Source organism: Anas platyrhynchos, chromosome 7 (genome assembly GCF_047663525.1).
Source record: "Anas platyrhynchos isolate ZD024472 breed Pekin duck chromosome 7, IASCAAS_PekinDuck_T2T, whole genome shotgun sequence".
In the NCBI taxonomy this organism is placed as follows: domain Eukaryota; kingdom Metazoa; phylum Chordata; class Aves; order Anseriformes; family Anatidae; genus Anas; species Anas platyrhynchos.
In genome coordinates, this window is record NC_092593.1 from 10,824,840 (window position 1) to 10,848,141 (window position 23,302).

The 23,302-nt window shown below is 42.8% G+C and overlaps 2 protein-coding genes across 5 annotated transcripts in view; one reads left to right on the plus strand and one right to left on the minus strand.

Annotated features, from left to right (window-relative positions):
- The window catches only part of MGAT5 (alpha-1,6-mannosylglycoprotein 6-beta-N-acetylglucosaminyltransferase), a 116,169-nt gene extending 105,088 nt beyond the window's left edge, over window positions 1-11,081 (plus strand). For all 3 annotated transcript variants that reach the window (XM_027461504.3, XM_072040716.1, XM_038181738.2), the window contains 2 exons: window positions 3,049-3,206; window positions 3,823-11,081. In XM_027461504.3, the coding sequence (XP_027317305.2) occupies window positions 3,049-3,206; window positions 3,823-4,021 (357 nt within the window). In that variant the 3' untranslated portion in view covers window positions 4,022-11,081. The remainder of the gene's footprint in view (window positions 1-3,048; window positions 3,207-3,822) is intronic.
- Window positions 11,082-16,482: 5,401 nt separating this feature from the next.
- Window positions 16,483-23,302, minus strand: part of TMEM163 (transmembrane protein 163) — a 96,609-nt gene continuing 89,789 nt past the window's right edge. For both annotated transcript variants that reach the window (XM_027461507.3, XM_027461505.3), the window contains 3 exons: window positions 22,143-22,254; window positions 19,040-19,181; window positions 16,483-17,613 (listed from right to left, as the gene is read on the minus strand). In XM_027461507.3, the coding sequence (XP_027317308.3) occupies window positions 17,553-17,613; window positions 19,040-19,181; window positions 22,143-22,254 (315 nt within the window). In that variant the 3' untranslated portion in view covers window positions 16,483-17,552. The remainder of the gene's footprint in view (window positions 17,614-19,039; window positions 19,182-22,142; window positions 22,255-23,302) is intronic.

The window sequence follows — 23,302 nt, forward strand, 5'->3', positions numbered from 1 at the left end:
ATGTCTGATTTGCCATATGTCTTTGCAAAAAATGGGTATACTTGTTTGTATTTCAGGATTTACAGGAGCTTTTAAAATTATTATATAACCGTGTATACACATTTATACAAAGAACCTTCCTTCTTCTGGTATTGTATCGAAGCAGACAGGCAAAGTAATTTTTCAGCATGTACGTGGCCACTTTTACAGCTGGCATTGTTGGTGTGTACACACAAAAAGCACCTCTGGACCATGAAGTGTCACATAAATATCAAGATAATTTTGTGGTGTGTTTGCTTGGTCTCCTGCCAAAACCAGATCTGTTGCCAATGCCAACTTTTCCCTTTTGTCCTGGCTGCTGCAGGAGAGTGATAAGAATAACCTGTATCTCTGTTATGCCAATTAACTTCTGGAGTTTCTTTCAGGAGCTCTGGATGGGCTCCCGTACCTTTATTTCTGAAGATGACAGTGTTACAGGCAGTAGTAAAGAATAACATGGCGTCAGAACAAAAGTTCAGTTAACATAGCATAGCTACTTCCAACTTCCTGCCAATAAACACTTCGATGTTTTTTGCTGCTGTGCTGATGCTGTAGCCTGTAGAAATACCTCTGCTGCTGTTGATTCTTCTGAGTTAGCTGTAAATGAGATTTTTGGTCAATAAGGGAGAAATGGAGCTCCATACAACGAAGATAGAGTCAAAGCAGAGAGAGCATCTTTGGGCAAAACTGTTTCTTTCCCCTCTACACCTCTCCTGAGGACTAAGCCCTGACCTTTAGTGCAAGGCCCTCAGAAATAAATGCAGCAGTATCATTTTGTTCACTGCTTTGACTAATTGTCAAAAACTGTTGTTATTTCACAGCCACCAGGATGCTCAAGTACCATTACTAGCTCTATGTACTTAGTGTTGTGCCTGCCATGTCAGATGAAGCAAAACAAAAAAAGTTAAAACCTTTTTTTTTTTTTTTTAAAGAGTTTGGTGTTGGAGGCAGGCAGAACAGCATCCTCCTTTGTCAGCAGCAGCTTACTTAGTAGGCTAAGTGCCTCACCTTAAAATTGTGGTTATAGGTGGAGTATAAACACCACCTCTGGTGAACCTTCACCTCTGGTTTTGCATAGCATCTTTTCTTTATTTAACCCTTATGTGTGTCTGATTGTGGGGCAAGCCAGACTGGGGTGAAGTTACCACTTAGGTTGCCTGCTGTGGTTGATCAGGAAACCAGACAGTGACAGCTGAGTGCAGCATGGCTACAGCACAGCCGTGTGTGTGTGCTATTACCTGCAGGGGCAACGTCCTGAGACGTGCTTACAGGCAGTGTGTGCTGGGGAAGCCTTCCCACTGAGCTACGGACCAGAAATGGGAGGCTTGGCGTTATTGCCAAGAAATATTAAAAGCTGAAGTCCCCAGCAAATGGTGAAGCCTCACAAGTGGTTTCCCTGTCTGAATAACCTTGTCTTCTGTCTGCATAAGCTGGCAATCCCATCCAGTGTTACAGTATTGGGTTGGATTTGGAACCCAGATGAATTTCCTCCTGCATACAGTATTTAAATGTCGATTATAAAAGTGCAGAATAAGCAGAGCACCAAAGTCCAAATAACACAACAACCTCCATAAGCAACTTCATTAGAAATACCTTCGACCATCTGTTGTGAACCTGCTTCCTGTAGATGCTGTTAAAATCATTCTACCACAAATGTCCTCTAAAATTACTCGTTTCTTTCAAATCTGAAAGCTCATTCCTTTGCCATTGAATGCACTAAACCAAATAGATCAATGGCACCTATCAATGTAAATGTGTATGACTAAAAAATTAATTCATTTGCACTGTGACTTCATGAAAAATCAGGACACTGATTTTTTCCTTCTCAATTTATGCCTGAAGCATAAATTGAGACATATTTAGACTATAGAGGCGTATCATACTACTTTGGTACACCAAAATGCTACTGTGCAGATAAAGCAGCTGTACAAACCAGTAGTTCAGTCACTGTGGTTATATTAAAGTGTTTGTGAGGATAATATTTATAAAATGTGGACTGATACGGTCTAACTGTGAACATCTGCTCTGTCCTATCAAATGTTTGACAAATGATTTAGGATATTAAATTTATGGTTAGACCTAGGGTTACTAAAGCCTCCGGCTTCAGCAGGGGAAATCTAAACAGAGGAGAGAAAAATCAAAGAACTGATATTGAGAATTGGTAGATGTTTTGAGGTCTTGTCTCCATTAAAATCTCAGGTAGCCCAGCCTTCCTAAGCCTTGGGTCGCAGTCTGGGACCTGTTCCTAGTTTTGTCAGGAGAAAGCAAAGCAAACCCTCATGGAATGGGCCCAAACCTTTTGATGTCCTTCTGATGAGAGCTGCCAAATGCTAAAGTGCTGGCTGAGTATAAAGCAGTGTTACATAAGGGCACCAATTAAATTTTTATCTTTTTCACACTTTAAATGTCAAGACTGTAAAAAACTTGTACTAGTCTTTGCTGGCAGGAGTGTTTAGGTAGTTTCTTCCTTCCCTTTTCTGCTACATGTGATGCTTGGCTGCACACATTACTCTCAGCCAGCTTCTCTCATCGCTGGGAGAGCACCACCAGCAGCACTTCCACCCAGAAGGGCAAATGAACTCTTTGAACCCTGGCCGCTTACTCAGTAGCACCGTGAGTCCCCTGACCCTTTCCAGAGCAGTCGCCACATGGCCCACTTGAGGCATTTCCCACCTGTGGGGTAGCTGGCCTCTGCAACTTCCTCGTGGTACTACTGAGAAAGCCAAAATGGGTTGGATTTGTGAAATTAAAGAGAGGATCTACAGTTGCTTATGATTAATGAAGCAAGGTACAGGTGGAAAGAAGCTTCTTGGGGAGCCATGACCCCACCTTACCTCATTTTAACGAATAATCAGAGGTGGCAATTCCCTCATGCTAAAAATTCTTTTTGTTATGTTTCTTAGTAATTTTAGTACAACCAAGGTGAACTGAAAAATGAGTGTTTGGGGTTATAATCACTTATTTAACTAATGGGGAAATTGCTACCAAGGGACTGGCTGCATCATAACAAGATATTGTCTGTCGCTGCAGGACTTCTGTCACGGGCAGGTGATGTGGCCCCCGTTAAGTGCCCTTCAAGTGAAAATCGCTGATCCTGGAAAATCCTGTAAGCAAGTTTGTCAGGAAAGCCAGCTCATCTGTGAGCCTTCCTTCTTCCAGCATCTTAACAAGGACAAAGCCCTGCTTAAGTAAGTACTTAAAAGCACAAATACGTTATTTGGTCTCTCTATGTTGCTCTGTTTTTTTGCCACATACGATGCTTGGTGTACGAGTTCTAGGAGAAGGGCAGGTGGGAGTAGAAGCGCTGTTGGTTTTGGCAGCAGCAGCCTGTGAGGTCAGCAGTCAGTCCTTCACAGCAGCGGGTGGATGGCAGAAGTTACTGCTGTGCTGTGAGCTGTTTCACCTAGCGTGTGTTTTTGCAGTGAGGATACAGCCCCGAGACAAGCGCAGAGCCAAAAATTTACATCTTTGCCTTCCTTCTTCCACCTCCTACGTGCAAGCTCGGTACAGTGCCCTTCAACATTGGGCTGCCTGCATTAAGCAAAGGTGCTTGTGCTGCAGCATCACAGATGCCAGAAATGTGATTGTGTTTGAAGGGACTTGTAAAACCTGGGGCCCTCTGCAGCCCTGGCTGAGCAGGTGCACTGCTCCACAGCTTTGGCTGTAATGAGTAGTACCTGAAAAAAAACAGTTCTAAAGGTACTTGGTTTAGTTTGTAATAGGGTATTTTACTTTATTTTTAGTGAGTTTAGTACTCAGCTCCCATAAAGTCCACTGATTTTGATCATGTGCTTCACTTTTTAGGCATAACATCGAGTGTCTCACCATCGAGTCTGTGAATGACATTCTGGTCCCCTCCTTTGATGGCAGAAGGAAGCACTGCGTTTTCCAAGGTGACCTCTTACTGTTCAGCTGTGCTGGATCCCACCCAACCCATAGAAGAATCTGCCCATGCAGGGACTATATTAAGGGACAGGTTGCGCTTTGTAAAGACTGCCTATAGCAGCAGAAGAGCTTCTTTTGAGTTGAGGACAAAATGTAAGTAGTTTTGAGAGGAGCTACTTATTACTTCCTGCACTTTTGTCCAGGTTTTTGGCTGCAGGCAGAGCTATCATTGCTGGGCAGAATTATCTACTAAGAGAGGAAGGATTCATAACAAACAGCTAACTGATCTTTTTTTTCCTATAAGAACATTTGCTGTGTAACTCTTCAAATTGCTTCATCTGTTTGCGAAGAGAAATGAGTTTCGTGTTCTACAGTGATTTGAAGATGACTGCACAGAATAGTTTGTAGAAAATTCCCACACCCATCAAACTTCCTTCTTGGTTCTTTGGGTGACGTGTTTTCTATTTTTTTTAACGAGTTAGAACATCCCCGACCATGGTTAGCTAAAGGATGTCAGCATCATTCCAGTAGAAAACTGAAAAAAAGTGTGCTTGGGGGGGTGGGTGCAGGGGAGGGAGGACTACAATTTATTATAGGTGCACTGTTTTGGGGCCTGCTTTATCTCGAATGGCTGTAAAGTGGCTTACTTCACAAGAATTTGGAATCACAAGATAGCTCTTTATCTGTTATTGGCTTATCTGGGCCCAGTTCTTCGTTTTTTTTTGTGTTTGTTTGTTTTTAACTTTGTATTCAACAAGGTATTGTCTGCACCGTGGCTGCTGCACCACAGCAGCCTGAACAGCGAGCATCACGAGTGAGCCAACAGGCAGTTGCCAGAGTGTGACACATCTCGGTGACTCGACGACTGGCTCGGGTGGTGGCGTTCCCCGGGGTGGAACAGCCCCAAGAACGTGCTGCCGCGTCACGGACGGACTCGTCCCAGTTTACTGGTCCCTTTTAGAGAGTGACCCTTGGAATTTGCCCACGCTTCTGTTGTAGTTTGTCTACTAGAAATTCTGTGTGAAGCAAAAAGTATTCAGCATCTTTGGAGCAATATTATCGTTAGAGCCTCAGTTTGTTGCGCCTTCCAGTAGTTCAAGTGTCGCTGAATGACATAGAAAGGTTAAACTAAGCTAACTATAATTATTGTATGGTAGAAATGTAAAATGTCGTCATAACTAGCTAGGTTTTTTAAAGAGAAACTTTTTCTGAAGAACAAGAGGAGACAAACAACTGGTAAGAAAAGTACTGATCAATCTTGGGGGTTGTTTGATCATTTTTCTCTTTAGAGGGGAGGGTTTTCTGCTGCTTTTTGGTCTTTAGTTTTTAACGGGCACACCGGTTACAAAATTAGGAAAAAAAAAAAAATCAAGAGTCTGAGTTTGATTTGAAACAGCGGGTTAAATCTTACTTTCATAGAGCGGATTTTTGTTATTTTCAGCAGAAGGTGGCATGCCTGACAGCACCATTTGTAGTCAGGAAGCAATATGCTAAGGTTAGTGAGAAACAACTCGGCAGTATGTTTCGAAAGCAGCCATCGTCTGCATGTTCCAAATTCGGTTGTGCTCTCATCATAGTGGAAAAAATCACATTGGCATGAGGGCTTTTTCATAAAGGTTAATATTACCAGATAATCATGAGAAGCACCAATGAAAAGCATAGAAACTTCAAATTTTCCTTTTTTGGAAACATCTGGTCAGATTTTTCTTGTAACTGGCATTCATTATCTGTGTGAGCATTCACGTATCTCCTGACCAAAGACCAATCAAGGGAAATGCCGTGTAATCTTGGATAAATTTTGAGGAGCACAGAGAAGTACCAATTGAAAGTTTCAATCTGCGAGCAGTGTTCGCTTTCTCGAGTTTGTTTCTTGCCTCAGCACTCCCGAGGGTGTCACGCTGTACTGCCCGTAGCACTGCTGTGGACTACAGAGGACCTGAATCCTGAGCTTGCTGAGCATCCACAAAGCATCCATGGGAGATGCTGAGCAGCAGCAGTACCCCTGACTGGGTTGTGATGATAAAATCTGCTGTATTTTAGGGTAGTTTTCCAAACCCAGCGCAGTGGGGTCCTTTAAGGGGAGGCAAACATTTTGTATGAAAAGAAAACAAACACAAACTAGTCTGAAACTCTTACTGCTAGCATATCCCAGCACTTGCTGCAGTCAGCACAAATGTAGCCTGCAGTTGTTTTAATGCCCTCGCAAAGCTGGGGGAGGAGGATTAGAAATGCCTCTGAGCAGGTGCGACAGTTCGCTTTGTATTTATATAAAATATTCCCCACATAACTGCGTATTTGTGCAACTGGAAAATCCTGCGTATTAAAGGAAGCCCATGCTTCTACCTGGTGCTGGAAGTCCAGGCGACGGCTGAATTGGTCGTTTAGTTCAGCCCCAGGTTCTTCAGGCAGGCATTTCATTCAGAAGGACATATCACAGAATCACATCAGAAACGAAGATGTGTGTGTGTGCACTTACGAATGCGAACCGCGTCGCTCGGGCTGTAGTGTAATTCCTTGCTGTAAATACCGATGTGCTTGATGCCCACCGCTCTGCGGCCCACTTGGCATTCTGCTTTTTATTTTGCCTCTGAAGTTTTTATAGATGGGGAAGGTTTTGTTGTTATAAGATTTTCTGGTCTAGTGCTTTGCTCAATGTTAAGTCTGCATTTACCACAGCAGGGAGAGTCTATTATAAGCTCTGTTTTTGTTGTTGTTTTTTTTTTACATGCTGTAGCACTATTTCTTTCTAATCTACTGAACTGAATTACTGCATTCTGGCACAAATGAAACAGCAAACACCAATGCCGCTTGCATTTCAGCCAGAGACAGGCTATCTGAACTGGCTTGGCGATCAGTTGGGTCTGATCCAGTTTCCACTGAAACCTATGGAGAATGAGTCCTTAATCGTAAAGAAAAAAGAATCGAGGCCTGTAATTTCATAGGCCCGTATTATTCATTTTGAACATAGTCGCTGGACCTCTATTTTCAGAAGAAATATTACTTTCATGAAATACAGCTTCAGTCTAAATTTCTGTAAAAGGAAGACATACAAGAACTGTAAGTGGATAAACTTTGAAGTGCTGATACCGCACTGCCCCGTCCCCAAGCAGCATTAATTCGTGCATTGGTACATAAGGGAATCCACCCACAGACAGGCACTTGGCAAATCCACGTGGGACTACTTAAAAGTTTGAGTGATTTAGTAAAATGTGTAATAAATCCGTGTTTGAGGATGGAGGCCAGCCTTCTGTCCACATTCCAGAACTATTTTCCTTCCTAACTAAAGGCTAAAGATGTAGTCCGAGTATTGCACTTAAGGGTATTCGAGCTGGGGCTGTGCTACTGGCTGCGGTCGGACAGCTGAGTGTACAGCTTCTTTTACTCCAAAATCAGGTTTCTGCATGACTTGCGTTTGAATATATTGACCAGTGATTGATGGGGAAAAATGTCAAAAGTTGCATAGAAAAACATTTTACAAGCTTTTAAACATATCTCTCATATCAAGACATTCTTTGTTTTGAAATTTTGTATTTTTGTATGTGACCTAGTTTTTTCAAAAGATCTTGTTCCTACGAGATTAGAAGACTTGAGAGAAACATTTACATATTTATTAAAATTAACATAAAATTATGGCTTGCCTTTGAAAGGTGAAGTTGGTAAATACACACTGTTTAAAAATGCCAATATAAACCTCATTTATTTCATATATGCAAGTTGATTTGCACATGTATAAATAGAGTTGCTTTTTGCATTTTTTGCTTAGTTTCTTTGTTTCTTTTTGTACTTTATAGTTGCAGCTCTGTGTTTGTTTATATCAGATTGTTTCTCCTACAAATATTTAATGTTTATGTGCCTTTTTTTTTTTTTTTAACTTTGGGGTTTGGATGGGTGTTTTGAATGTGGACACTGTCTGAACAAGTATAATGGAACACTAATTGCAGGTAAAAGTGGTGCTTGATGAGCATATACCTGTTAGCAGGATGAGTTTTGAATGTTTTTACACAGCAGGGAAATTGGTTCTAAAAAAAAAATAAAATACAAGGTAAGGGTTAGTAAGATAAAAGAAACTGTAACATATTAATGATTCTTGCAAAAAGTTGGTTCTGCAAGCAAAATGCCCGTTACTGAATACCTGTAATTTGCCAGGCGTGCTCCTGCTAGGATGGGATGTCTGTGTAATGGCCAGAGAGCAGACTAAAGCGGTTACATTCCCCAGGGAGACAATGCTAACAAAAAATACCTGGTAGTCATACCTGATTTGATCAATAGGAAGAGCTAAGAACTGCGTTCAAGTTGGTGAGGAGCTCGTTTTTTCAGATGGGGATGTCTGTAGGAGGAAATGCATGGGGTGAGCCAGGTGCCCCTACAGTCCTTTATGACACCTGAATTTACAGGTCTCAGTGGAGAGGGACCTCTGGCTGTTCATCTTACTGCAGGTGATTTTCCTTTTAATGCTACTGCTTTGCTGTCAGAAGCACACTTTGCCTGAGAGCTGCTGCCCAGGTCTCGGCAGAATGGGCCTGTTTGTGGGCAGAGCCAGGATTCTGTGCATTCCCTGTCCAGCTCCGCTCCCAAACACTTGTACCGGACTTCAAAACATGCTTATTGAAAGCATTCTGCCTTGTTCAAAGTGTCTGGCAGCTGCAGATGAGGTTGTTAGCTATGTCCTCTCTCCTTACCTGGTCACGCTATTGCTGTCCGTTAAATCCTACTCGAGGTCCTCGGTTTACCCTTTAAATGAAAGACTCTCACCCCTCTGAAAAGCGAGTGGCCCCTCTGCGTCATAAAGGTGATTTACAAGTTTTCTGCTCTCAACATAAACAAAGTTCAAATTGCTTTTTTAAGTATAAATTTTGCTCAAGATACATTTCAGGACCAGATTTTGCTCCTAGGAAAATAAATTAAAGGGGATGAATCAGGCTGGGTGCAATCTCATCCAAGTCTAATTAACTTCACGACTCCCACTGGCTTCAGTGATAGTGCAACTCCTCCTTTAATTTCTCCACAAATTAAAAAAAGCAGCTCTCCCTTTTTAATAAAGCACTCTGTGCTACAGCATGGAAATCAGATGCAGGTTGCACTGCACGCGTTATCAGCAACTGGTTCTGTCTCTGCTGTGGCACCTGCCATCGCCTGCTGGGTTGGTGTTACTTGTTCAGGAGTGTCACTGCAGAACTTGGCTGTCTGTCTGTCCAGCCTACATTTTGAAGTGCTGGGGGCAGTGGAGGCTGGTTTTTTGTTGTTGCGGTTTTTAAAGAGAGTATTAGCTCTCCATTTACGGTTTTACAGTCTTTTTTTTCCAGGGGTGCTAACTTTTTTGGCATGGCTATTCCTTTGTGATGTTTGCCCTACGGCTGCTATGCCTTCAGCTTACAACTTGTGATTTCCATTTGTAGTTCTCTGATCCCGTCGTTTTAGGGACCACTGTAAAGTCAAGGAGAGCAATGCACTGACACATGTATGTTTTCTCTTCAGGCTGAAGGGGCCTGGGACAGATACAGTTTCCTTTAGATGTGCTTTAATACTGCTGTAAATGTAACATCAAAACCTGTTTTATGGGCAGTGACTTAGCTCGTCTTCACATTTTTAAACAGCTCTATAGTGTGTTTTTTTTTTTAAAGTTAGTTTTTAACTTCCAGATATTATATTTAAATGGAACATGTAAACAGCAAGCTCTGTGTATCGAGTGTGAAATGTTTACTGTAGGAATGTGCTGAAAATACCAGGGGCTGAACCTCAGATTTGAGGCATTGTTTGTGGTCTTTTTCCAGGGAAAAACAAAATGCAACCATTGTAGATGTATCTTGTAATCCTTCACATATCCACCTAATGAAAACCAGTAGTAGCTTTTGATTCAGCAGGCCTCGCAACAGCACTAAGCCACCTGCTTATTAAATGGGTAAATCAATCAGGTCCTTAAGTATTGATAAAATGAGTCATAACCCCACGGCCCACACACACAGCACTAAAAACATGCTCAGCTGTAACCAAATCAGAAGCACCTTGCTCTGCTGGGGACTGGGGTGGGCATCCTGCACTGAGACTCCGTGTCCCTTTATCGAAGGCATGGGAGCAGCATCCCTCAGGGTGCACAAGGGCTTGCAGAACTGATGCATCACGGACCCTGCTGTCCCCACGTTTCTCAGCAAGGGTGAAACGCGCTGCTGCCTCCCTGTACCAGGGAAAGATGCCCAGATCGCAGTGCGCTGAGGTGCCTGCAGGCACCGGCCAGCCCTCAGGTGGCACGGCCTGCCTCGATCCTAGCAGCTGCAAAGGAGTTCAAGGTATCACACAGGTACACGATAAATCAAGTTAATCTAATCGACTGCTGTCTGAAGGCAGTTCATTTTAATAGGGTTATGCCCACAACTAATTTGTTATGGTCATTAACAAGGCTGTAGCGCTACAATGACAGTGAAAACCATTTTTAAGAAGCCCTGGGTTTATTTGGTTTTCACAAAGAAGTATAGTAGAGGAGGAGGAAATGGCAGTGTTTACCAAAGGGAAAAATAAATATTTTTGAGAAGGATTACCCTGAAGATTCTAAGAGAGAAATGACAAAAATAGGGGAATACTCACAAAACTAGTTTAAGAAATTAGTTTAAGCTTAGAGAGGTTTGTCTCCTGAAGCTTGTTTGGCTGGCCACTGTAGGGTCAGCCTCTGGAGGGTAACGTGGGGCAGCTCTCTGGGCTCTGCTCTGATTCATCCCCTGGAGGAGTCTCTCCATGGGCAAAGGCTGTAAAATTCTGACTAATCCCCATAGCACCATAAATGGGAGAAAACAAAACAAAAACTTACTGAATCTGTAAAAATAAAAAGCTGTTTTTTTCAGGTAGTAATTTGGAATCAGTGAGAGTTTTTAGGTGTCTGTGAGCTGGCTGGTACCACGTGTGTTTGGTCTGAATCTCTCCTAAAATCTTGATTCTTTGTTGTATTTAAATGCTTGTGTTCCACTATATTTTGTTCAAGCAGTTTGATTCCAAAAGAACAGAACACAGTGGTTCGCATACTGTCAAGTTACTGGGGTTCAGTAGGATGGGATTATTTTATTTTGTTTTTTAGAAAAGTAAATGTCTGTACTTTAATGGCATAGACAAATGCTTTGTTTTCACTGTTGTAGAAAAAAAACTAGGGAGAACTTTATTTTTCAATAAACTTTTTTCTTGTGTGATTTGGATTTATGATTGATTTGTGCTTAAATGGGGAGCCCACGAGCTGCCTATTTCTGTATGGCATCTGCGTGGCCTGTCCTGCAATTCTGCCGCTGCTGCTGGCCCACCTCTTGCAAAGCCAGCCATCGCCTGAGCTGTCCCACTGACCCACGTCCTGGTGATCGGAACAGGCAAGTAATCATCTTCTGGTTTGGGTTTGTTTAAATCTACGTTGGATTAAAAAAGGCATAAAATCAAGCTTCATTTCAGGAGGACAGGTCTACACTGCACTAGTTAGGAATTCTGTTTCCTAGAAATTTCAAGCACAAAAGGAAGATTTGGGAATTGCACGCTGAGACACTGACATACAGGACTCACATGGTAGGTACATCATGCCATTCAAAGAGAAAAGCTGTGTTGTGCTAGCATGGCCTTACAAAGTGTTGTCTATCAAAATCCACGTTCAAAAGCAAAGAGCTTGCTCTGCTTAAAAAACGCTCACATGTGGAACAAGAGATCAGGCAGGAAACTTCGGACCAGACGCCTGCATCGCTGCGGTTCGCATCACTCCGACGGCCAGGCTGGAGTTGCTGCTGGAGAGCAGCTGGTGGGTACTGCAGCAACCTCCTGGGAAGTGCCAGGACTGTATGAGATGTAACTTGTGTCATCAGGGACAGATGTGCTGCCCAGGCACTTGATAGGTGCTGTAATAAAATGCCTGGGAGGTTATGAGCTGATGTGTCAGAAAAGACATGCAATGTATGTCTACAAAGAGAAATTTCTTATGCTAAGCGGTCAGTTTAGGAGCGCTGAGAGGTTTCAGTGGAGCCATCCAGGCCTAATAGAAGAGGCTAAGAGGGGAGCACAGATTGTATTGGGTAGTAAAATGATTGGGGGGGGGGAATGTGTGTAAAAGATCAAGAGCAGGAACAGGAGCTCTTTATGTTATAGAAATGCCCATTTGTAAGACAATTGTTTCATACTTTTTAAAACTACACTGGAGGGAAGCAACTGCTTACTTGGCTACAACCACTCCCTTTTTCTACCTTTTTCCAAGTTTGTATGTTTTGGACTTTTTTTTTAATCTGGTCACACAACTGAGTAGTTGAAAGTTAGAACAGTACAGAAAGCTGTGACTATCACCTTGGGCTTGTTTTTTTTCCCCTTTTTTCCTATTCTGATTAATGACACACACCACTAGTAATCAATAGCATTAATCAAGATGTCAGGCTGAAGCAAGAACGTGAACCGCCTGCAAGCTGGGAGAAGGCTTGTGCCTTGGTTGTGGATATCCAGCTGCAGGTCTTTTTGCTCTCTGGAATGAGGGATCTTAGTGCCTCATGATTAAACGTGGTGGTTTTCTGCAGCAGGTTGCTAGCTGTGCTTCAGCCCTCTTTCTGTGGGGTGGGGTATCTGGATATCCCTCACTAGCCCCTCCTCCCTATGGACATTTCCTTGGCTTATTTCACCTTAGATTAAAATAGTTTAAAAAAAATAAATTGGTTCTGTGTTGCTGTTCAACATACCCCAATTCCCAAATGTTAACATCAGAAACAATTAGCAGGGGACCCTCCTCACTTAGTCCCTCATTCTGGTTAGTTTTTGAACTGTTTTCTTTCCTGCTTCGTTCCCCTACTTGTTGTTCAGCTCTGACACTGTAAGGAGACATCTGTAAGACGGCAGCCAGCTACAGTCAGATGTGCTGCAGTCACGTAACAGAAAAAAAATGTATGAGTGCTCGAACTTGGAATAAAAACCACACGTGTTGTGCAGCTGTATTGGAAAGAAGATCACTGAGGGAGATTAAATACTAAGTGCTTTAACTCTTGCACATTTAGACTGGTTTCAGTCAAACTCCAGCTGGTAGAGAGCCCACAGATGGAAACATTTGCAGTGACTGCTTCGTGCTGCTCGCAGAAGGCTTCCCTCACGCTGCTACTTTCCACTTCAGCTTGCAGCAGGCCAGCTGACTGCCTAATGATGCTCCTAATTTATGGTTGTGCTTGTCGGGACTTGCACGTTTTATTACTGTACCCATCAGGGGGGTTGCATTTCACTGAACTCCTCACAGTAAATCTTTGTTGCCAAAAACTTAGGGATGTTTGCACGGAGCAGGCTCTGGGTGTGAAGTCTCGCTTTACTGGAGCCCTCAGCCTGGGGGAGCGGAGGCATCGCTTTGTGCACAGCTGTGACAAGGGAGCCTTCAGAGCAAAGCGTGCCGGACACAGATGCTGGAATAGTGGCAGCATCTCTTAAAGAAATTGTACCATGGAGCGAGGCTTTGCTGTTCCAGCGAGTGACAGCTGGTGTTCGCGATAAGATAAGCGCAGCAGAGCTCTGAAGCCCCCTCTCGGCTTTGATTTCCCCTTTCCAGAGCAGGCAGGAGGCAATGGGACCTGCCCAGGGCTGTGCTCGATGGCTCCTTTACTCCTTCGAGCGTGCTGAGGTGAAGGGTGATGGTCCCATGAGGCCAAGTCCTGTAAGGTCCGTGTCACTGAGACGTGACTTCTGAAAAATACCAGTTGGTGGCAAGAGCATTGGCTGACAAGTGGCCATGTGCCCTTGTTACTTGTGAACCAGACTTTAAACATCGTAGCCCTTCTGTAAAGGCTTGGTATAAAACGTATCACAGCCTTCCTGCACCTGCTTTCCCTGGCGGTGGGGCCACTTCTGGGCGTGCAGGTGGTGGTGGGGTCTCCTTTCTCACACTGCCGGAGCAGCAGCCGTGCTAGCCCCAGCCTGCAGCACCAGGCAGGGAACAGCCCCGAAGTGCCCCGGCTTCCTCCTGCAGTTACGGGTATGGGCTGTGTGTGTGCAGCCACAGCACCGCGTGGTGGCACTGCTCCCCCCGCAGCAGCAGCCTAACAGAAGCGAAGGGTGCTGTGAGCACAGCGAAAAGCACTCTCCACCTTGCAAGTCCAGGATGGGGCGGCTGCAGAAATGCAGCCCGGGGACACCCTTGGGAGCAGCCCCGGTGCTTCCCTGCCTCTGTGGCTGCAGAGGCAGCATGCTCAGTTACGGCTTCCCTACAAAGCTGGAAGCAGACTAAAGCAGTGCAGGAGGCGAACTTGGTGATTTCTGAGTTTAAAAAATATATGTAGCTTTTAATTACAAAGGGAACGTGACCAATTTCCATTATCTAACAAGGGAGGTATTCAACATGTACCACATCCCTACCTGGCATATGCAAGGCACGGCTTGGGGCTCAGGACTGCAGCTGCTGTAATCCTTGCTGTGAGAGCTGTTGATAGCTTCCTTCTCTGCTGAACTGCAAGGCAAACTCAAAGCCTCTGCTCAGATTCATCACCACTTTCAGGGATTACTTTGCAGCTCTGAGTTTGGGTAGGCTTTAGTGTGCATCTTGTGATCACCAAGTGAAATGGCACGCTGGGCAGTGCTGAGGTTCAGGTGATTCGTCCTGAGCTACCTCAGCTTTTTTGAAAAGTCCACCTTCAGTTAGCGTAGCTGGGCACTTGTTATGTCATAGTTAGGAAACAACTGGTGCAGACATTTACTGAAGAAAATCAATACAGAAAGTGTTACCTTTGGGTGCCCGGCTAGATCAGGACATCTCAGTAAACTGGATGAGCAGTGATTGTCGTTCCTTATGTGGTGCACCAAAAGAAGTGGCTTTGATGCTAGCTGGCTTCATCGGCGCGTATTTGTTCTCATTTCTGAGGTATCGTTTCCTGGTCTTTTTCCTTTGAAGTCGCACAAGTGTTTCAGTTATTTTCTTGTACTTACCTGCTAATATCAGAAGTGCTTTGAAGCACCTGAAAAGTTTCTGCAGTTTAGGATAGGACACGATTAGGGATAGGATAGGATTAGGATAGGATAGGCCAGGACAGGACAGGATAGGACAGAACAGGATGGTTGGCAGGGGTTTTCAAAGATCCCCAAGTCCAACTGCCTGACCACTTTCTCACCAGAAGCACGTTACTGGGAGCGTTATACAGGTGCCTGCTGACCACTGGCAGTGCCGGGACGTTACCCTCACTGTGTCGCCTGTGTCACCGTCTGCCCACCCTCACAGTAAAGTTAATCTGGTAAGAAAAAAGATGAAGTTGTTTAACCTCACCTTTTCCCAGGCTATGCAGCTGGAGGCTGTGCTTACAAACATCCTCTGAGAGGTGTGAAACTTCATTTACTCAGCTTTTACCTTTACCTCATGCAGGAACGCATCTGCATCGTCCTGTGCTCAGCATTTTAACAGGCTGCTTTAACACTGGAGCTGGACACTGCTTTGAATGTCTACGTGCTTTCAATGGTCTGGGACCATGTTGCCAAGATTATATCAGGAGTTAAGTATCTTGCCACAACCAATTTTACCTTCTTGCTTCTCTTCTGAAGCAGCTGGCACTGGGCTCTGCTAGGAACCTGCTGCTGGTGCACGCAGCCCTGCGGGGCAGCTCTGTTAGTAGGTCCCAGGGGTCATTCTAGTGACTAGCACTGGGACTGGAGAAGTAACAAAGCCCCTGAAGAGGTGAAAAAGGGTGAACAGTATGAACAGAACTAACAAACCCACGAAACGTGTAATACAGGTAGGTTCAGGCCATGGGGCTATGATTCTGATGCTGTAGATGCTCGACACAAGTGAGTTCAGCAGCAGCGAAGTACCAGTTTCATGGCTCTCTTCAGGGGACTTGGGAAACACAGTGGGAAAATATGAGGATTAAGCAAAAGCATAACAAATTAGGACCTTGTGCATGAAGAAAGGGTTTTGGGGTGGTATGTGCTATTTAGAAGTCCACCTTTTGTATGGTGACAAATCCTCTACGCTAGCTCCTTCTGGACTTCTTGCTGAATGCATTTATGAACACCCAGTGACAGTCGGGCATAAGCAGCACCAGGATACTGATACGAACAGTAGTATGAAGTTTGTTTACAGCCATTTATACAAACTTGATCAATCCAAGATACGTGTAAACCAGCTATAGCAGCCAAACAAAATTCATTTTGCAGTGAAGCATTTTCTGTTGTGTTTCAAAAAGAAGTGTGTCACCTCCCCAGCACTGCACACCTCACGTAGGCACTGTCTGGCCAGTGAAACCTCTGGGGTCTCTCCCTGCAAGTGTCATTTGGGGTTTGCTTTTAATAAAGATCCTTGAGAACCTGGCTAAGAACTTGCTAAGTGACACATGATGGGAAACATGGTTTTAGATAACACAAGGTGCCAGTAAACAGAGTCCCCACTTTACTTCAGTCACTAAACTACTCATTGTAGGGCTACTGTCATTTACATAACCTATTGTAGAGTAGCTAGAAATAGGAATTTCTAGCTACTTGGCTACTTACCATAGTCCTATTTCAACCTCTACAGTGGACTGTCTGCTATTTTTTATCCACCTTTGATAAACAGAAGCAACAATACTGTCTCTGTGTTGTGAAAGCCAACCTGAAATATATAAAATAAAGAGAAAATGGATATAGCCAGAGAATCCAGTTTAATAGGCTGCTATACAGGAAGACTTTGCTCTATGATACATTCTGGAAATAGTTTTCAAATGTTACTTACAGGTACTGTATAAAATAGATACCAGTTTTATTGACTATACATCAAGATTCTTTGATAATTTAACCTGCTATTTAGTAATACATAAGACGTGTGATGGAAGGTGAGCAACACTTTACGGAACAATCTAAGTCTAATAAATAGATCTCTATCTCACCACCAGGTTGAGCCACTGCTGTGTCATTGTCAGACTACAGAGCAACCACAAAGTCACACACGCTGACACATCTGTGCAAAGTACAATAGAAGATGAGAATCCCATTCCTCAAGCAGCTCCTCTTCCTTGCAGGACTTTTTGGCTTTGGTCTGTACAGTAATACTGCGTGTGCTTGTTTGATCCATGCAAAGCAATGGATGGTGTCTTGTTAGGAAAAATCAGAATTTAAACTGAGGAGGGATAGTTTCAGTTGGTTTAAGATTAAAACGGAGTACCTCTCTGCTCACAGAAAGGTTTGCAACTGCTCTTTCTGTGGGTCTATTTAAAAAGGGGTGGAAGAAGTTGCTACTTAAGTGTTTCAAGCAACACAGCTCTCGGTGTCCACTGTCTACACAGGGTATTCTGTTAGCCAAAGAGGTTAGCAAGGCTTGCACTTCTGTTACAGCACATGTTGAGGAAAATACAGGCTGGGGGAAAAAAAACAGGATCTGAAACTGGCACTTCTTTACCCACAGGTTTATCACATCATTAAGAACACTTTCACTCTAGAGTATACAACATGGCAGCTGGGTTAAAACTGCAAACTGCATGTTTTCTATTTTCACAGGAATCGATAGCATACTTGACAGAAAAATGCTGCTGTTTCGCTGAATTGCAAGCAGTGTGCACATATGCCGGTTTTACAGAGAGATTTCCCATTAAAACAAACTTTAACAAAAACAGACCACGGGAAACAAACCGCATAGTTAATAAAATACCATTGGCACCACTTGCCAAAATGCATGATGCTGTAGGTCTACAGTCCTTACAAAGAAGAGGGTGTGAGCTTCACTCAAACATTTCGTAGTGGCGCGTTTGCCTTACGCGGGGAACCATGTCAATGAGCAGCCTGCAGGGGAGAGCACAGAAGCGGTTATGCAGAGACACAAAAAGAAGGCCCTAGAATTGGGGGGCTTTATTTACTCATTTATACACACACATTTATTTTATAAGTAAAAGAAAACTCACACGTAGTAACCCTTATCTTGCTTTCTCCCGATCTAAATTAATTCTGCCCCAGAACTGATTCTGCCCAAAAGGGAGTCTAAAACTGTACAGGGATGGTGTTGCCTTTAGAAAGTTTGGACACACAGCTGCATTTGGAAACTGAAATGCACAGCAGCAGTCACTTCTAGCTAGGGAAGATGGGGCATTAGTGGATGAAGGCATCTTGTAGCCACCTGATTCCCACACAGCTGCTGTAAGGAGGTCTCTAACCACACAGAACTGCAGCAGTTCCAGCAACTGGAAAAAATCAGGTCAGCTGCTAAAACAGAATGCAGTTTTACCCTTTGTTTTCTTCATTATCCCTTACTGTGTCTTGGTGACACAATGGCTGAGCTGCCTGTCGGGCAGAATGTTGGCAGGGATGTAGTGGCACAAATTTCAGAGGCTGTAGGAAAGGTTTCCAGCACTGTTTGGTACATTTAAATATTTTGGTACTGATTTGCTGCTACAGTTTTCCAGAATAGCTAGCTTTGCAATTGAAGTAACAGCAATTACAGTGCTTTTCCAAGAATGGTATTCCCCATTAAAATGTTAATTTAGTTTTCCAAGTTTAAGGGGAAAAAAAAAGCACACAGCTTCCAGAGGGCTTACTGCAGCCTAGGGCTGTTCTCTACAGTGGCGACTCCAATTAAATAGGTTGCTGCATCTCCCCCTTTGTCTTATGGCAGAAAGAGAGATGAAACACAAAACCCTTAGATTTCAAGCCGTCAAGGGAAATTGTGGCAGTAAAGGAGCATGTGGCAGAGCTTCATTTGATCTTCCTCTATTTCTGATGTCACGAATCAAGAAATCATCTTGCAATTTAGTGGAAACAGTATTATTTGAAATATAACTGGCTAACCTTCAGTTCTGAAGTTGCTACAGGGTCAGACTAAGAAAGAAATCAGAGGTAAGACCATTCTTTAAGCTTAGGCATCTTACCTTAAAGCTATGGTTTCACTGGAAAAAACAGTGCTTAGAAGTGTCCCGTAAGAGCAGCATGGAGTGATCTTACCACATATTTGTAATTATTTTATTTTTTTTATATTTCAAGGCCAAAACTCTAAATTCAGGTATAGAAAAACCTTCCTTCCTCCTGATGAGAGACAGCCAGACAGTCTTTTGTCCTTATTCATGCACTGTGCTTCTATACTGGCAGCTAGTCTAACAAAATCCAGTGACAGATTTCACAGAAGTTACGCTGGCATTTAAGAGCTATAGCTTTTTCCATTAACAAGACAGCCCACCTACAGTATATAGAGAAATACCTACTAGCAGGAGATACTCACTTGATCCCATAGGCAAATATTGTTAGTCCAATTAAAACTCCTATACTGCCATCCAGAAACCAGACAGAAGAATTGTGTTTAAACACTTCTGCACTAAGAAGGATGGAAAATCCCATTATTCCACCTACAAGAGAGTTGAAACCTAGACGGGGGGAAAAAAGGGAGAATCAAATCTCAATAACCTCACATAAGGAGACAAGGTCACCTGTAGGGAGAAAAGCCGTGGTTGTAGCGGTACCACCAGAGAGGGACCCATACGTGAAGTGAGCCAAGGCACGTCTACACAACAAACTTGGAATATTTGGTGTCTGACCAGTGTTTTGTAAGACCTCTGTCACTTGTCAGTTCTGATTTAAAATATTTTACATTAATTTCCCCATACTGTGTCTTGATTTAGTTGGTCCCAAACTTTTCATTCTCTGTTGAGTTCCAAATGCTCGATACCATGATGACAAATGAAGAAGACTAACTTGAAATAGTCTGTGCTGTGTCATGAGCCAACTCCAGTCAGCTGCAGCTTATACTAATTGCCCATTTTTTTCCAGCTCTCCATGTCTGCCAAGAACCACATGCATGGCAATTACTCCTGAACGTCTCCTTTGATCCACACCTCCCACATCCCAGCCCTACCTAAGTTGTGTTCATTTTTTCTGAAAGATGTAGCTAAGACTTGACCTTCTATAGCTGACCTACTTGTATAATCCATCCATATTTTGATTAAGATGCACTGGGTTCCTGTCAGGGGGAATTTAAGTGCAAAGGAAACCCTGGCATGGACAAGCACATGTTACCTAGCGCTTCTGTGGCAGAATAGGGAGCGAAAGGTCTCAGGCTCCCCAACCTGTGAGAAAAGTCTTTGGGGCTGTGTTTATTCGTGTTGTTGTTTGTTTGTTTGTTTGTTTTCCAGCTATGGTAGTGCATTCTGCAATAGGAATCTCGAAACTTGCACGTAAGTGCTTGATTGCTGAATTAATTATACCAGTCTCGCTAAACCAATATTGACACAAAGCACTCGAATGAGCTCCTGCTCTTTTTCATTCCCAAGCAATATAACTGCTTATACTTGTCAATGAAATATAGTGTGTGTATAAATATATTAAGTATAAATTAATTAACTATATATTTAAACCAGTGTTACTTCCCCTGCTCCAGCTGAAGTCAGATCCCATCACCATGATATGCAAAAGGCAGGAAATAATAAGACATTTTCTTGCTATTATTGGCTGACGGTTCCAAATGATCTAAAAGCTACTTTCAGAGGAAATTGTCCTCTCTTCCTGCCTGTCCTTCAGTCAAACCTTTCTTTGCTGGTGCAGCAGGAAATCAGGCTGCAGGTATGAAACCAGATGCCAAGTTCTGTGCATAAGGCTCGCTAGCACAGGATAAAACAGGTGGCTAAATCTAGGAGGGAAACGGGTGTCTAAAACCTACAGGAAAGCTGGGTGACACTACCAGTTTGTCTCATCTCTGCACCTGTCCTTTGAGATGGTGCAAAATTCAAGATAGGAAAGGGCTGCATTTATTATCCAAAAGGCCATGAACTTTTGCTATACACAAACTGTATAAAGGATATTCTGCCTTATCAGGATTAAAATATTAAGGCTTTAAAGAGCTACTGTTGTAAAGCCCTATTTGAAAACAAACTTTTTCTAAGAACAAGTATCCTCAATAGAAGTTGACATGTATGGCAGAGAATCTGAAGTTTTGGAAATAAACCTATTTTTCAGAAAGAAGAATGTATGCTCAGCTTACTCAGAACAGTTTGCTGCTATACAGCCAGTGATCACAGGAGGTAAAACAGCAGGAAACAGAAAACACTAATAAAAGAAATGCAAGGGAGTGTTAAATCTGTCTCAAACACTGAATCATATTGTCTCCTCCTGATTGTTAATAAACCAAGTATACATGTAAATATTTTTTGTGAAAGAAGTTATCTAACTACACGTGGTAAGATCAGCCTCTCACATTTTCTAAAATAGCTCTAGAAAGAAAAAAATGGAAATAAAAAGCAGAATGAGTTAACTGTTTACTTTATTCCCTAATTTTTTAATCAAAGGATGAGCAAGCTCTAGCTCAGAAGCAATATAATTAGCACAAGGATGTAATTATGGGCAAAGTGATTTCTGTGTTATACAGGAGACCAATTCAGAGCTAAAGTGATACAGGATTTTGTCAGCTAATGTTTTGTCTGAAAAAAAAGTTGATTGTTTAAAAAACAGGGCACCTTTTTTAAAGGGAGGGTTAGATTTTGCCTGCTTAGAAATAGTTCTAAAACAGTCAACACATCTCGCTTACACTCTGACAGCAAAGGAAGTCAGACTCACTGGTCCAGTTCCCAGGATCCTTTCCAGAATCCTTTTTGCAGGTTGCTGATCTTTTTGTTTCACACAAAAAGGGGGTCCCTAGTAAGGAATAGGATCACTGACCAATGTGGTCTGCTGGGAGAGAATTACACCTGCAGGGAAGCAGTAACTTACTCCTACCTCCCTGCACTGCTGTTTTGATTTTTTTTTTTGCTTCTTTTGTATTTATAATATAGATACTCACAAAGTATTTATATAAGTGGGACAACAAAAAATATAAATACTCGTGTTATCACACATCACAAAAAGAAAAATGAAGTAGATTTAAATTACTCATACTAAAGCAATTATATGCATGATGGCTGATTGCTGCTGAAGGCAGGGAGGCATTTTCTGCAACAGACTTGCTACACATGCACTGTAGGCATGAGTTTATTCACCAGGTGTAGGCAGCAAGGATGGATGTGACTTTGCCAAAGCTATATAAATTGGTGTCATAGCCCCACGCTGCAGTCTAACCTCTGACACACACCTCATTGATTATATGCTCTCTCTATACGTGTATTATTGCTTACTATCTAGCCATTAACTGCTTGACATCCATCAGACAAACCCATTTCAGTATCTACGTAAGATTCCAGTGGTACCATGGATTGTTCTGTTTTTTGTTTGTTTGTTTGTTTGTTTTCCAGTGGCTTTCTCATTTTGTTTCCCTTGGGCAAGGGGTCACTAGCACCCTATGTGTCTGCAGAATTCCCTTGGGGAGTCTGTAAGTGCAGCAGGATCATCTCCACACTCACCGTCAGTTATCAGCGCTCTGCTTGTAAGGACCTTTCCCAGCATAAATTTGATTACTGCCAAAACAGTGCAAAGGATGCCACTTAAAACGGAGACGCTATACAGGAAATCATCCTGAAAGAAAAGACATTAGACATTAGTATATCTTATGGTCCTGTCCTACATATTAAATGACAAATAGTACTCGTTAATATGCAATTACTTGTGCCACTGAATTATACAACCTGAGAAAAAGATTTCCTGAGTTATGACTTTCATGACAGCCGGTGCTTATTTTGTTTATACTACTGTCAGTAATTGCTCTTCCAAACATAATTAATGATGGTTCCAAGCAACACAATTTGAACAGACCCAAACTCCTCAGATTCAGCTTATGTACCTGCTGGGCTGACTGCAGACTGCCTAGTAATCTGATGTCTAATGCAATCAAACACAAAGGCTCTGCATGCAGGATAAAAGACTGAGAGCAAAATCCCACTTACCAGATCTTTGTTGATTTTTTTTTTTTTTTTTTAACGTGAGAAATAATAATTTAATTAATTTCTGAGTCAACAATTGCTTTGGTTATGTTTGGTTTCCTTCTTTCCTAAGGTAAAGTCTGGTCTAAGCTATAGCCATATGAGTTTTGCTACTGATGTGCAAAATTGGGTTTAGCTCTTAGAAAACAAATTTTCACCAGGCTTTCATTTCAAAGCTACAGAAATATCCACATTGCTTAATTTGAATACATAACATGAGCTCCCTAGGCTCCCCTGACGGAAAGCTGAATGTCTATGTAGGGCAAATTTAATTATTGTTTAACATACGTTCTCTAAGAGGTCGTCTGCAGGCACCTACCTCTTTCCCCTGACTATTTAGTGTTCAGCTGGGGTGAGCAGAGCCACTTTTGGGTGCTGAAACACCAGCACCGCAGCCAGGTGCCCAAAAGGGGTCCCTGTGCTTCCTTCCCAGTGAGGTCCATCAGCCCACGGGCAATGCAGAAGCACTACCATGCCTGCCTGCCACCTAACCACAGAGATTTGGAATAGATTAATTTATTACTCTTCATAGAAGCTTTAATTTAAGCTGTTGCAACATCAGTAGAAATAAAGGAAATAGCAAGAATACTTTTTTTTTATCTGCAGGTCTAAGTGGGCCAGTGCCACAGGGACCCTGTTACCGA